At 49.0% G+C, this 13,473-nt stretch overlaps 1 protein-coding gene across 6 annotated transcripts in view; it reads right to left on the bottom strand.

The window, feature by feature from the left end:
* Positions 1-5,654, bottom strand: part of SLC4A7 (solute carrier family 4 member 7) — a 101,759-nt gene extending 96,105 nt beyond the window's left edge. For 5 of the 6 annotated variants that reach the window (XM_062215399.1, XM_062215420.1, XM_062215407.1 and 2 more), the window contains exon 1: positions 5,539-5,654. In XM_062215399.1, the coding sequence (XP_062071383.1) occupies positions 5,539-5,598 (60 nt within the window). In that variant the 5' untranslated portion in view covers positions 5,599-5,654. The remainder of the gene's footprint in view (positions 1-5,538) is intronic. The other variant, XM_062215396.1, reaches the window with a different exon arrangement.
* Positions 5,655-13,473: the final 7,819 nt, after the last annotated feature.

The raw sequence follows: 13,473 nt of genomic DNA on the forward strand, positions 1-13,473 counted from the left end.
CTACAGGGGCAACGCATCTGGACTACCACAGCTGGTCTTTGGAGCAGACCCTTACTGAATGGGGTCCAGAAGATGCCCGAGGAGGGCCAAGGTCCTGCACAGGCTTCTCTCATCAGGCTTTGAGGTGATGTCTGCATGGGCCCCAAGAAGGAGTCCACTGTAACGCATTAATCAGTCCTGCAATGCCCTTTTTCCCTCACCCCCAGATGCAACTTCCTCCCTAACCCCAGAATCCCCACTCATTTACAGGAAATATAAAGCTCAATTCTGAGGGGGAAAAAAGGTTTTCTAAGTCAAGATAAATACCTTAGTGGGCCAAAGTAAATTAGAATGCAAAATCCGAGCTTACATTATTCCTCAACAAAAATCTGTTTCCTACAAGACTTTTTTTTTTTTTAAATTGGAAACATCTCTAGCACAACTACGCAACTCTACTGTGCCAAAGATTGTTTCATTACTATTATTGTGAAATATATCAATTCATAAAGAGAATTTTTATTTTCCCAGAATAGTATTAAGCTAAAAACTTTATGTATAAAAGAACATGCATTGAGAATACAGTATTAATTATAATCTATAGCAAATTATAAGATTGTGCCTTGGGGCTGGCGCTGTGGCATAGCGGGTAAAGCTGCTGCTTGCAGTGCCGGCATCCCATGTGGGGGCCGGTTCAAGATCTTGCTGCTCCACTTCTAATCCAGCTCTCTGCTATGGCCTGGGAAAGCAGTGTCAGATGGCCCAAGTCCTTGGGCCCCTGCACCCGCGCAGGAGACCCAGAAGAAGCTCCTGGCTTCAGATCAGCGCAGCTTCAGCCGTTGCGGCCAACTGGGGAGTGAACCAGTGGATGGAAGACTATTCTCTCTGCCTCTCCTTCTCTTTCTGTGTAACTCTGTGACTTTCAAATAAATAATCTTTAAAAGAAAAAGATTGTGTCTTTTCACAGCTCTCACACTTTTGAGAAACCAGTCCACATTCCCTTCTGTAATAAAATAAAAGAGGCATCTTCCAAGTGTGAATTTATTTTCAAAGGTATATCCATTTCTCAAATTCCTAACTAGATGATACACAATACAACAGCTTCTCCCAACTGGGCAATCTGACAGGAAAGAAGCAACACAACCCTGGAATCCAAAGAGAGAGGATGATTCTGTACTGTCTGAGAGATGCTGAGCTGTGAACAGAATGAGAACCAAATGACACTAGTCCACAATACAGTCTGCAAAAGAAACAAAGGACATTTAAAACACTGAGGCATCTTTTCTATTTCATTATGAAATAAATATGCATTGCAATTTACCCTTCACTTTGACATTGTCCAAAAAACACTTGAATTCGCTGAACTCCAAACCACTGCCTAAGAAAAACAAAAAATGTTTAAAAATCCTCTTCAGAAGAAATCTGGAAATCTGCTTACAACTGCCAGACTAGAACCTACCTGTACTTACATATTAGCTCCAGATAAAAAGCAAATTTCTATCAGTCCTACAGTATCTTCCTATTCCAAGTACCAAAAAAGGAAGTGTTTTAGTACTCCCTTCTTACAGGAGTCATTAGAAAATGTCTAACCATGCAAGGAAATAATCACTGACTTAGGTAGCCCAGCAATACTCTAGTCAGCTAACCTGCCACTCCCAGGAGGACTGTGGGTGGCTACACCACCAACTACTACCATAACACTATGCCAGCCAGGGACCACTTGGTGGCTTATTATCATACTACCGATAATCCTGAATTTTCCCAAATTGTAAAACCTCAACAAAACATGTAAAGTTGTCTGCTAAATGAAAACTGGCAAATATCATAGTAAACTAGAATGCTGGAAGAGCTTTATTATTGCTACATAACTTCTTGCAAAACTTTTCACACTGTGTGCCTAACTAGCAAGCAAGTAGAAACTAAAACATAAATCAGAAGCTCCACGGATCTACACTAACCGCTAACATCAATCCTGTGAAACACACCTGTTTACTCCCCTACATAAACAGCCCATTTTGTGCACTGGAGATCCTATCCACTTCAAGATTGTATTTGCGGTAAGATACAGTAAAAAGGGGAGAAGGAAAGAGGAAGAAAAACAACCCTCTGCAGGATGTTGACAAGTCTAACTACCAACGTTTTAGACTACGATGGCTTGCACGCCACATATCACTAAATATACCACATTCCTCCGTCAGGCTACTCTGGCTTTTGATTTTAATCTTCTCAGGTAACAGGAGTATACTGTAATATAACACTCTAATGTTCAGATCCTAAGCGATCTTAGAAGAAAACCTGTTTACTTCCCAGTCCCAATGATGAGACAAAATAATTCATAGGCCAGTGCTGCGGCTCACTAGGCTAATCCTCTGCCTGCAGCGCCGGCACTCCAGGTTCTAGTCCTGGTTGCTCCTCTTCCAGTCCAGCTCTCTGCTATGGCCCAGGAAGGCAGTGGAGGATGACCCAAGTGCTTGGGCCCCTGCACCAGCATGGGAGACCAGGAGGAAGCACCTGGCTCCTGGCTTTGGATCAGCGCAGTGCTGGCCATAGCAGCCATTTGGGGGGTGAGCCAACGGAAGGAAGACCTGTCTCTCTCACTAACTCTACCTGTCAAAAAAAAAAAAAAAAAAATCCTTCATTCAAATTCAGTTGTCCCACAGTTTCATTTGGACACAGAGTAGATTTGGTGTTTCTGCCTTAATGAGAGTTCCAAGAGTTGTGGTCCAAAGATATCAAGACCAACCCTAGGAAGTAGCTGAAATTTTGACAATATGCTTAGGGTGCATTATCTGTAGGGTTATCCATAGCTAACCACAATTCACCAAAGACGATGCTTCTAGACCCACAATAATCTTTCACAGCATTCACCCGGGGTCCCTCGTGTCTTTCATTTCTTCTAGTGACTAGTTTTCATTTTATTTTGTTTTCTAATTTTTATATAACTATTTCTAACAAACTTGTGAACTGTTGTAGCTGGCACTCACGAATGGAATGTAAATGCTATCACTGGGTTCACTCCATGTGCCAAAATAAATTCTAAAGGCAAGACTCTGTCTACCTTGTTTGCCTATATTCCCAGTGCCTGGCAGCCAGGAGGTATTTAACAATGGTAAAACCAACGGAATCCTGTAACGTAACTCATCAACAGTCCCCAAATTTCAGTACTCACAGAATTTTGTTACATCCTGTTTAAAAAAAAAAAAAAAGTACACCATTTGCTAAAACTTAGGAACCTTGTAAACAGTGCTATTTGTTACAAAAGAATTTAACCTATATCAGAAGACTGACAAATTAATTCTGAAAAAGTGAAGGCAACAATGATGAAGATTTACAAAGTTGTATGTTGGGAAGATAAACTATGTCTTCTATCCCAAAACCATGCATGATGAATGAAAATTAGAGAATTTTAGAAGAAACCTTACTTATTTAGAAGCCTAAATTATGAAGCAGATGGCTCAAGTTTCCAGACTAATATAAACTGCCACCAATTTATTCAAAAATTCTGCATAATTACATCTAGCATGGCATTTTATGAATACTGATTTCATTCTTTTCTTGGTTATGCTAAGTGGTCTACTGTGAGATAAAGTTGTGACTGCAGAAACAAACATAACCTTCATGTACTAGGGAAAAATGGGTGATGAAATGTTAAACTTTGTCAATGCCAATAGCTCCTCTCCATTTTCACGCCATAGTCTTCTCTACTACGTAGTTTTATTCTTCCCCCATTCTGTTTCACACTGACAAACTCACTGTATGTGATTTCTATTATTCATCTGTATGTTTCCTGCAGTCAAATCTTTTCCTCCTAAACACTGAGGAGGCATCTCCTTCCAAAACATTCCCTCCTATCATTAACAGTGCTGAGGGAGCAGGCCGTGTGGCACTGTGGTTAGAGCTGCTGCTTGAGATGCCCGCATCCCTTCTCAGGCTACACTGTGCTTCCAACCCATCTTCCTGCAGTGGAAGATGATCCAAGCACTGAGGTCCCTCACATCCACGCAGGAGACTCAGATATAGTTCCTGGCTCCTGGCTTCTCCTGGCCCAGCCCTGGAAATTGTGGGAATTTGGGAAATGAACCAGCAGATGGAAGATCTTTCTCCCCCTGTCACACTGCCTTTCAAATAAAACAACTAATTTTAAGGAATTATAACCGTGCTGATAATTCCTCTGCCATCTGTCTTCCTCCACTTGAATGAAACTTAACATCAGCACAGTTCTGGTCTGCCCTGTTGGATACTACACGTACTGAATAAATATCATTACAGTAACTAAATGGGCGATCCAGAGGGCAACGGCTTCCTAGGCCTCTTCTGCCACCTAGGTAGCCAGCATTTGAGAACACATCACAGCTTCCACGTAGCGTTATGAAAACTTGGATGGCACTTAACTGCACAAATGAAAACTGACAAATGAGCTTAGGAACACACAACGCTGTATCTGATACACACTGTTGGCAGAAGTGCTTAAAGTACAGTTTATTCAGAAGTCCCACCAGGATCGATGTCAGCCTTCTTAGGACAAGTTCCCAGTATTCCACTGCGAGTGACCCTCCCAATGACGACCGCTTCCCTGTCGGGAGCCTTGGTTTTCCTCTACGTTTACAGAACTTATGAGTGAACATCCAGAAATCATGACTCCTCTCCAGCGCCTTAAACAATCTTCAACTCAGAGGCGGGAGGGTGCTGGCTGGCTAAGGTAATCTCTTGAACAGAAACCCGTAAAAGGCTGGAGAAGTGTCCCCGCCACTCTCCCTCGCGTGTGGGTCCCGGGGCACGAATCGTTAAGGAGGAAAATGTGCAACACCTCCACGTCCTTTGAGTCACCCACTGGGTAGGGAGAGTTCAGTCCCAACCGCGGGGCCACATGGACTGCACACGAAGACAGGAAGTTGGCTTCCTGGGCTGGGGCCACTTGTCCATCCTCCCCCTCGCCGGGGGGCGGCCTGGGCGCGGGGAGAGCGCACCCACGCACCCCGGCCCCTCCAGCCCCGCGACGAAGGGGCCCGGGGCGGCCGTCTCGGAGCGCTCGGCCTGCGGCGGCGCCAGGAGACCCGGTTAGAGCCTCGGCAGGAGGCTGACCTGGCTGGCGGTCAACGGCGAAATCCGCCTCGGCCGCGCAGGCAGGCAGGCAGGCGAGGCGGCTCGTCCACGCGGCCGCACAACTCGCCGAACAAAGCACCGCCGCGCGGACCGGCCGGCCACACCGGCACTGCGTCCCTGCCGAGGGCCCGAGACAGGTGGCGCCGGGACAGGGGGCAGGTGGGCTAGCCGGGGGCTCGTCCGAAGCCCGGCGCCCACAGGGGAAGGGGCCGGCGGGCTGTGCGCGGGAGGCCGGGCTCCGGTCCGAGGATGCCCGCCGCCCCGACTCGGGCCTCCCGGCGCCGCCGCCGCCCGCCCCTCGCACCCGCGCCCCGGGCGGCCGCACAAAGGCGCTGGCGGGGCGCGCCGCCGGGAGGCGGAGGGGCGCCGGGCCGAGCCGCCCGCCGCGCCCCGCCTTTGTCTGCCCCGCTCCGCGCCCTCCCCCCAGCCGAGGGGCCCCGCCGCCCGCGGCGCCCTCACCCTGCTCGTTACCCGCGTGAGTAGCGGTCTCATCTGCTCGCCGGCCCCATCCGCCTCCATGGCCGGCCGGCCGGCCAGTCAGATCGGCCGCTACGGGGCTGCCGCCGCCGCCGCTGCTGCCGAGACCCCGGCGCGCGGGAGCAGACGAACGTGCGCCCCGCTCCAGGCGCGCGCGCGGGAGGTGAGGCGAGCCGGGCGCCGCGCGCGCAGGAGGAGATGCGGAGCGCGCCTGTGCGCGCGGCGGCCGCCGGGCTGGCGCTGAGCGAGGCGCGAGGCCGCGGCGTGGAACGTGGAGCCAGAACTGAACCGGCCGCAGCGAGGAGCCGGGAGGTGGGGAGAGCCGCGTAGGGCGGCCTGAGGTGACGCGCGCGGCGCCGGCCCCGCCCCCGGCACGCCCCCCGGTACGCCCCCGGCCCCGCCTCCGCTCGTCACGCCCCCTTGCCAGTTTGGCACCACCAGCCTCCTCTGCGCGCCCGCCGGCCCCGCCGCGAGGCCACCGGGAGACACACACGGGACGGACGTGTGTTCCGGCCAATGGGCGGCTCGCTGGGGTCCTCGCGCCCCGCCCCCCACCAGGGAGGCCCCGCCCCTCTTTGTAGAAGCCCATTTGACCGCCGCGGAGAGTCCAACTGGTTTTTCGGGTGGGAGCTTCCCCTGACGTTCGGAAGTGGGAGGGGGCTTCCAACCACGGTCTCCACCGGACCGAGGGGCTGCGAGGGGGACCACCCTTTGGAGGAACTTTCAGCCCGGGAGGCACGAGCCGCGCCGCGGGGCCTGTGAGAGCGTGGGTTAACCCGAGCCGGTCCGCGCGTGTGCTTGCCACGGCTCCCGGGGACCTCGCCAGGGCGGCGGTGCCTGGCACCTCGCATCTGCCTGTGGGGCGGCGTGTTCTGCATCCTCGCGGGGAAGGAGGGGACCACGCACAGCTCGCATCCTGGGGGTCTCGTGTCTACCTCTGTGGTAGCGCAGGTAGCTGAGCAGGCTGGGTTAGCTCGTTCCTCCCAGGAGCCTGGGCACCTTGTGTTCTGAAGTTCCCAGAGTTGCTTTTTGACTGGCACGTGTTGTTCACTTGTGCAAGAGCGGATGCGCTTCTGTTAATACCAGCTACCATTTAGACAGGCCTGCAAGTAGAGATTGTGACATGTTGCAAATACGTTGCATCTCTAATCCTCATGTTACTACAAAGTATGTTTGACGTTGTTTGAACGTGTGCTCCAATGCAGCTGTGTTGGGAGGTAGGGACCTAATAGGAGGGCTTCGGGTCATGAGGACTGCACCCTCGTGAATGGATTCATGCAGGTGATAAAAGGGCTTGAGGCTGCAAATCCTTACTTTCTGCCCCGTGCTTCTCTCCACCTCTGCCGTAGGAAAACACAGAAAAAAGGCCCTCATTCCAATGCAATCCCTCGGTCTTACACTGCCCAGCCTCCACAACTAAGAGAAATAGATTTCTTTGTAAATTTTATAAATTACCTAGCCTATGATATTCTGGTATAGCTGGTAGCTAGCCAAGTAAAAGCAATTGAGACAATGTTATATACCCATTTCACAGGTGAAGAAACTAACAGAATTAACTAGTGAATGGAACAGCTCTTTTATTTAAAAAAAAAAAAGAGTTATTTATTTATTTGAGAGTCAGAGTTACAGAGAGAGGGAAATTCAGAGAGAGGGAAATTCAGGGAGAGGTCTTACATCCGCCAATTCCCTCCCCAAATGGCCACAACGGCCTTTGCTGAGCTGATCCAAAGCCAGGAGCCAAGAACTTCCTCTGGGTCTCCCACATGGGTGCAGGGGCCCAAGGACCTGGGTCATCCTCTGCTGTTTTCTCAGGTCATTAACAGAGAGCTGGATTGGAAGTGGAGCAGCCAGCCCTCAAACCAGCACCCGAATGGAGTGCTGGCACCACAAGCAGAGGCTTAACCTACCACACCACAGCACCAGCCCCAGAACTGCTCTTTCTATCACAACATTCTAATGCCTACTAAAGTTAAATAACAATAAGGAAAGGGGGCTGGGGGGATGATGAAGCAAGAATGAAAGAGAAAGGGGAATTGGGAGAGAAAAGTACATCCTAAAGTTGTATCAGTAACTTGTGCCCATACCATCATTCTCTAAGGCAAATAAAACTTCTACTAAAGAATTTTTCTGGGGGCTGGCGCCATGGCTCACTTGGTTAATCTTCCACCTGCAGCACCAGCATCCCATATGGGTGCCAGGTTCTAGTACCGGTTGCTCCTCTTCCAGTCCAGCTCTCTGCTGTGGCCCCGGGAAGGCAGTGGAGGATGGCCCAGGTGCTTGGGCCCCTGCACCCCCATGGGAGACCAGGAGGAAGCACTTGGCTCCTGGCTTTGGATCGGTGTAGCACCAGCCATGGTGGCCATTTGGGGAGTGAACCAATGGAAGGAAGACCTTTCTCTCTGTCTCTCTCTCTCTCACTGTCTATATCTCTACGTGTCAAATAAAAAAAATTTTTTTTCTGGGCAGTATTTCAGTACAGTTCCTTCCCATAAAACTGATATTGGTGGATACAGAACATCCTCCATTCCCTTTCCCCGCCTTTTTTTTGGTGATGCCTTCCATGTGTCTACACACAGAGTAATGTGTGTACCATTTAACAACACATGGCAGAAATTTTCTTTTTAAACATGTGTTTATTTATTTGAAAGGCAGAGTTAGAAAGGGAGAGACAGAGAGACAGATCTTCACTCCCCAGATGGCCACAACGGCCAGCCAATGACATTGGCTAAGCCAGCCTGTGGTGCCGGCATCTCATATCACGGGCAAGCCCCTGCTGCTCCACTTCTGATCCAGCTGCCTGCTAACACACCTGGGAAAGCAGCAGAAGATGGCCCAAGTGCTTGGCTGCTGCCACCCACGTGGAGACCCAGATGGACTTCCAGGCTTCTGCCTTCAGCTTGTCTCATTCCTGGCCATCACAGCTGTTTGGGGAGTGAACCAGCAGATGGAAAATCTCTCTCTCTCTCTCTCTCTCTCTCTCTCTCTCTCTCTCTCTCTCTCTCTGTCTCTCTGTTTCTCTCTGGCTTTCAAATAAATTAATCTTAAAAAAAAAAAGTTCTACAACAACTTTAGGGAGGACTTAAAAATGTGTGTTCAGCAGATCTCGCTAACCAATTAGTTTCTCTTCATTCCTCTTTTAAAAAGAAAAAATATTGGCGGGCGCCGTGGCTTAACAGGCTAATCCTCTGCCTTGCGGCGCCGGCACACCAGGTTCTAGTCCCGGTTGGGGTGCCGGATTCTATCCCGGTTGCCCCTCTTCCAGGCCAGCTCTCTGCTATGGCCTAGGAGTGCAGTGGAGGATGGCCCAGGTGCTTGGGCCCTGCACCCGCATGGGAGACCAGGAGAAGCACCTGGCTCCTGGCCTCGGATCAGCGCAATACGCCGGCCGCAGCAGCCATTGGAGGGTGAACCAGCGGCTAAAAGGAAGACCCTTCTCTCTGTCCCTCTCTCTCACTATCCACTCTGCCTGTCAAAAAAAAAAAAAAATATATTGAACCTTTGGTTTATTTTACCCACAAATATTTTGTGAATGACTGCTGTGTTACCATAGACTTTGCTTAACTTCTCCCTGCATTCCAACTCCTAGAAGAACGTTACAGCTCAAGTCTGAGTCCGTCTATCTCAGCTGCCCACTTAATTCAAGCCCAGCCCAAGTTCAACCTGGGTGATGGCATGGTGAGTGGAGAAGATAGTGTGTTAAAATTGCTTTCCTCCAAGGGGAGCTGGTTATAAATTGTTCTAAGGTGCCAAATGGTAAATGGTTCTCTTAAGTATTTTAAATATTCATGTGCAATGTCGTGCAAGGAAACATAAACAAAAGCAAATGTGAACTTCAGTTCATCAGTAGCAACGAATTGGTAGTGCCTTGATTTAATGGGTTTTAGCTGTGTCCTAACTTCGGGACACTCCCTGGGTTTCTGGAACACTAGGTAATCCTAGCAGGAACCTGGATCCAACACCTTGGCAAGATCTTCATGCTGCAGTCAGTTCTCTGCAAGCCCAGCTGTGTTTGGTAAAGACAAACAGCACCTGCTCTGTCATTCGAAAAAGTCTGAAGGCGTCCTTCACCTACGGCACAGGACCCTTTGACAGTTCACTGTATCCTCATTACCTCTTCTGTGTCACAGTGGAGACTGAAATATCCCAGATCCTCTGATCTACCTTTCTACTACCCTCTGAAGTTTCATTATAATTGAGTCTGTGAGATAAACTGGCAGTAAACAGATTAACGGAAGAAAAAAATGTTTTAATCAATTATGAGATTTTACGAAGGGCCAGATGATTGACATTTCTATGCAGTATTGTGAGCTACAGAAAGGCTGGTGGCAACAGGTGATGGGAGGGTAAGGGGAAGAAATGTATGGGGAACTGAAGGTTTTCTTGTTAAGCAGATAAAGAGCCTCTCAGGGGATGGGCCTTTACCCTAATGGTTAAAACTCAGGTTAAGACAACGGGCATCCTGCAACAAAGTACATGGAATGCATACTGGCCCTGGCTCCTGACTCCACGTGCCTGCTGATGCAGACACTGGCAGGTGGCAGTGACAGATCAAGTGACTGGGCTCCTGCCACCCCCACGGGAGATCTGGATTGAGTTCTGGGCCCCCAGCTTCAACCTCAGTCTCAGTCCAGTTTAGTACCAGCTGTTGCAGGCATCGGAGGCGGGAACTAGCAGATGAGAAATCTCTCTCCCTGAAATACATGTTTAAAAATTTTAAATGTTGGATCCAAAAAAGAAAAAAAGTCCCTTGGGTAATAAAATTTGCTTTGGAGCTCACAGAAGGACACCATGTGACAAAGTCTGTTTGGGTGTGGTGTACCTACAGTTTGTTCTGTGATGCATTTAGACTCCCTAGTTGATAAGATTCCCCCTGGAGGCCACTCCTGACAATTGAGTTCCCTTTTGGAGGGCCTATCCTTACAGAGAAAAGGGAACTTCAGACCAATCCCCACCCTTCCTTTGAGGAGAGAAAGAGGGGCCAGAGGCTGTAGGGCAAGAGAAGGTCAGAGAGACCTTGGTTCTGAGGCTGCAAGTTTTCCTTGAGATTGGCCACATTTCAAGTGGGCAATTTTGTGTAGAAAAAAAAAGTACAATTTTCTTAGCTTCACTTATTTGATTTTTTTCAAACTTTTATTTATTCGCGTGGCAGAGAATGAGTGAGACAGAGAGTCCCCATCTGCTAGCTTACTCCCTAAATGTGTGCAACAGCCAGGGCTTGGCTGAGGCAGACACCAAGAGCCATGAATTCAATTCCAGGTCCCCCATGTGGATGGCAGGGACCCAGTTACTCAAGTCATCACCACTGCCTCCCAGGGCAGCAGTAACAGGAAGCTGGAGTTAGGAGTCAGAGACAGGAACTGAACCCAGTGCGGCTGTCTTAACCAGCATCTTAACTGCCACTCATTAGATATCTTTTGAAGTCCACGATATGCCAGGCTTTCTGGGACATGCCCCAGTGACAAGTTAAACAGGGTGCCTGCACTTGAGGCGCTTTCATTCTAATGGAAATAGCTACTCAGGAGCCTGGCACAGAAGTCCCTTCCCCTTACGTGATACCAAACCCACCTTTCTCCTGACTCCTGGTCTCCCAGTCAGCTAATGATGCTATTCTACAGTTGTTTCTCACCTGCAGGGACTGTGCCTGATGCTCTCATCTACTCTTGGTTACAATCATATGAGGAGGGCACCACGGCTGCCCCTCAGCCAGCTTCCAAAAGGAGGCTGGCCAGGAGAGGTGATTTGCCTAAAAAAACACCACAACTGGCACACAGGGAATCAGCCCTGGGCATTCTGCCTCCAGGGTGGACTGGACTTGCCTTATCTCTGCCTATAATGAAATCCTCCCACTTTTTACTTGATGAAGTTGTAATGCAAAAGGAAAATAAATAAATAAATAAAAGCAGTTTTTTCTCTCTGCTCTTGCTCTACACTGAACACTTCAATGACCAGATGTGTGTGGGCTTTCCCTCCACGTACCAGTCTCCAGTGGACAGTAACTAGGTATGCCATCATTCGATTCAATCCTGACACTACTTGGAGTCAGATCACACAGTTTGGGGGCTCAGTCCCTTAAGACTGCCAATCACAAGTAGCAGATTGTCACATGTATTTCTGGCGTTCCCATGATCCTCTCCCTGGGTTCGACCAGTTGTAAAGATGGTTCCTGTAATTTGGGGAAACACGTTGACTGGTTTAATATGAAGGATGTTACAAAGGGTACAGGTGAACAGTCAGAAGAAGAGATGTTGGCGGCGATATTTGGGACTTGGAGCATGAACTTCATCTGCTTTCTCCAGGCTACCCTGAAGGTCCAACAACCAGGAAGCCCATCCTATCTTTTCCAGACTAGATTTTATGGAGCTTACTCCCAGTGTACTCCCTCTTCCCGGAGGTCACTGGGTGAGGCTGAACAATTCCAAGCCTCTAATCTTCCAATCACTTGGTCTTGCTGGTGACTGTCCCAGAGCTATCCAAGCACCTCACCCTAAATAACTTCACTGGCACAAGCTCAAGAGTTTCAAAGGGTGTCATTTTGAATATCAAAATCACTCCTTTCACTCAGGGATTCTCTAGGCTTTGGGACTTCTTGGATGGAACCTGGCATAAATCCAAATAGAAGTCATATTATACCACACATTGCATCATCATTCATTAATCAGTTTAAAGTTGGGCTGGCATTGTGGAGTAGCTGGTAAAGCTGCTGCTTGTAACACCAGCATCCTATATGGGCCCTGGTTTGAGTCCCCACTGCCCCACTTCCGACACAGCTGCCTGAGAAAGCAGCGGGGGGTGGGGGGAGGGAGGGACATGGCCCAAGTGCTTGGGTCCCTGCCACCATGTGGAAGACCTGGAAGAAGCTCCAGGCTTCAGCCTGGCCTAGCCTTGGCTGTTGTGACCATCTAAGGAGTGAACCAGTGGATGGAAGACCTTTTTCTCTCTGTAACTCTTTCAAATAAATAAATCTTTGTAAAAAAAAAAAAAAATCAGTTTAAAGCTACTGTATTTTTTTGTAGCTTTTCCAAACACCCTCCTTCCATATCATACCAGCCCTATTTCCCAACAGAACTCAATTCATTCTCCTTTCCCTGGGGTTCCCAGGAGTGCATCAGAGCTATACACATTGCTTGTTGATAACTGTTTACATGCTGGTGTCTTCCACTACACTGTCCATGAGACCAAGGACCGGGCCTGTTTTTGGTTGTATTTATTTTTTAAAATATAAATGAGTCTAGCCAGCAGAAATGAAGAATAATGATTGTTGAAATAATTTTCCTTTTGTCTTGCCTCCACTGTGGCTCCTAACTCTGGTACCCTTGAAATCATTATTCCAAGGATTTTAGGTTTTCTTTGTTGGGGAAAACAACACCCTGAGTATAGGGCCTTAGCGTGCGGGAAGCGTTGAGCTAAAGATGATTGCAAAACCTCAGAAGCAGCCTCAGAACCAAGGTCTCTCTGACCTTCTCTTGCCCTACAGCCTCCTGCCCCTCTTTCTCTCCTCAAAGGAAGGGTGGGGATTGGTCTGAAGTTCCCTTTTCTCTGTAAGGATAGGCCCTCCAAAAGGGAACTCAATTGTCAGGAGTGGCCTCCAGGGGGAATCTTATCAACTAGGGAGTCTAAATGCATCACAGAACAAACTGTAGGTACACCACACCCAAACAGACTTTGTCACATGGTGTCCTTCTGTGGGCTCCAAGGCAAATTTTATTACCCAAGGAACTTTTTTTCTTTTTTGGATCCAACATTTAAAATTTTTAAACATGTATTTCAGGGAGAGAGATTTCTCATCTGCTAGTTCCCGCCTCCGATGCCTGCAACAGCTGGTACTAAACTGGACTGAGACTGAGGTTGAAGCTGGGGGCCCAGAACTCAATCCAGATCTCCCGTGGGGGTGGCAGGAGCCCAGTCACTTGATCTGTC

Source organism: Lepus europaeus, chromosome 2, assembly GCF_033115175.1.
Source record: "Lepus europaeus isolate LE1 chromosome 2, mLepTim1.pri, whole genome shotgun sequence".
NCBI classification, from domain to species: domain Eukaryota; kingdom Metazoa; phylum Chordata; class Mammalia; order Lagomorpha; family Leporidae; genus Lepus; species Lepus europaeus.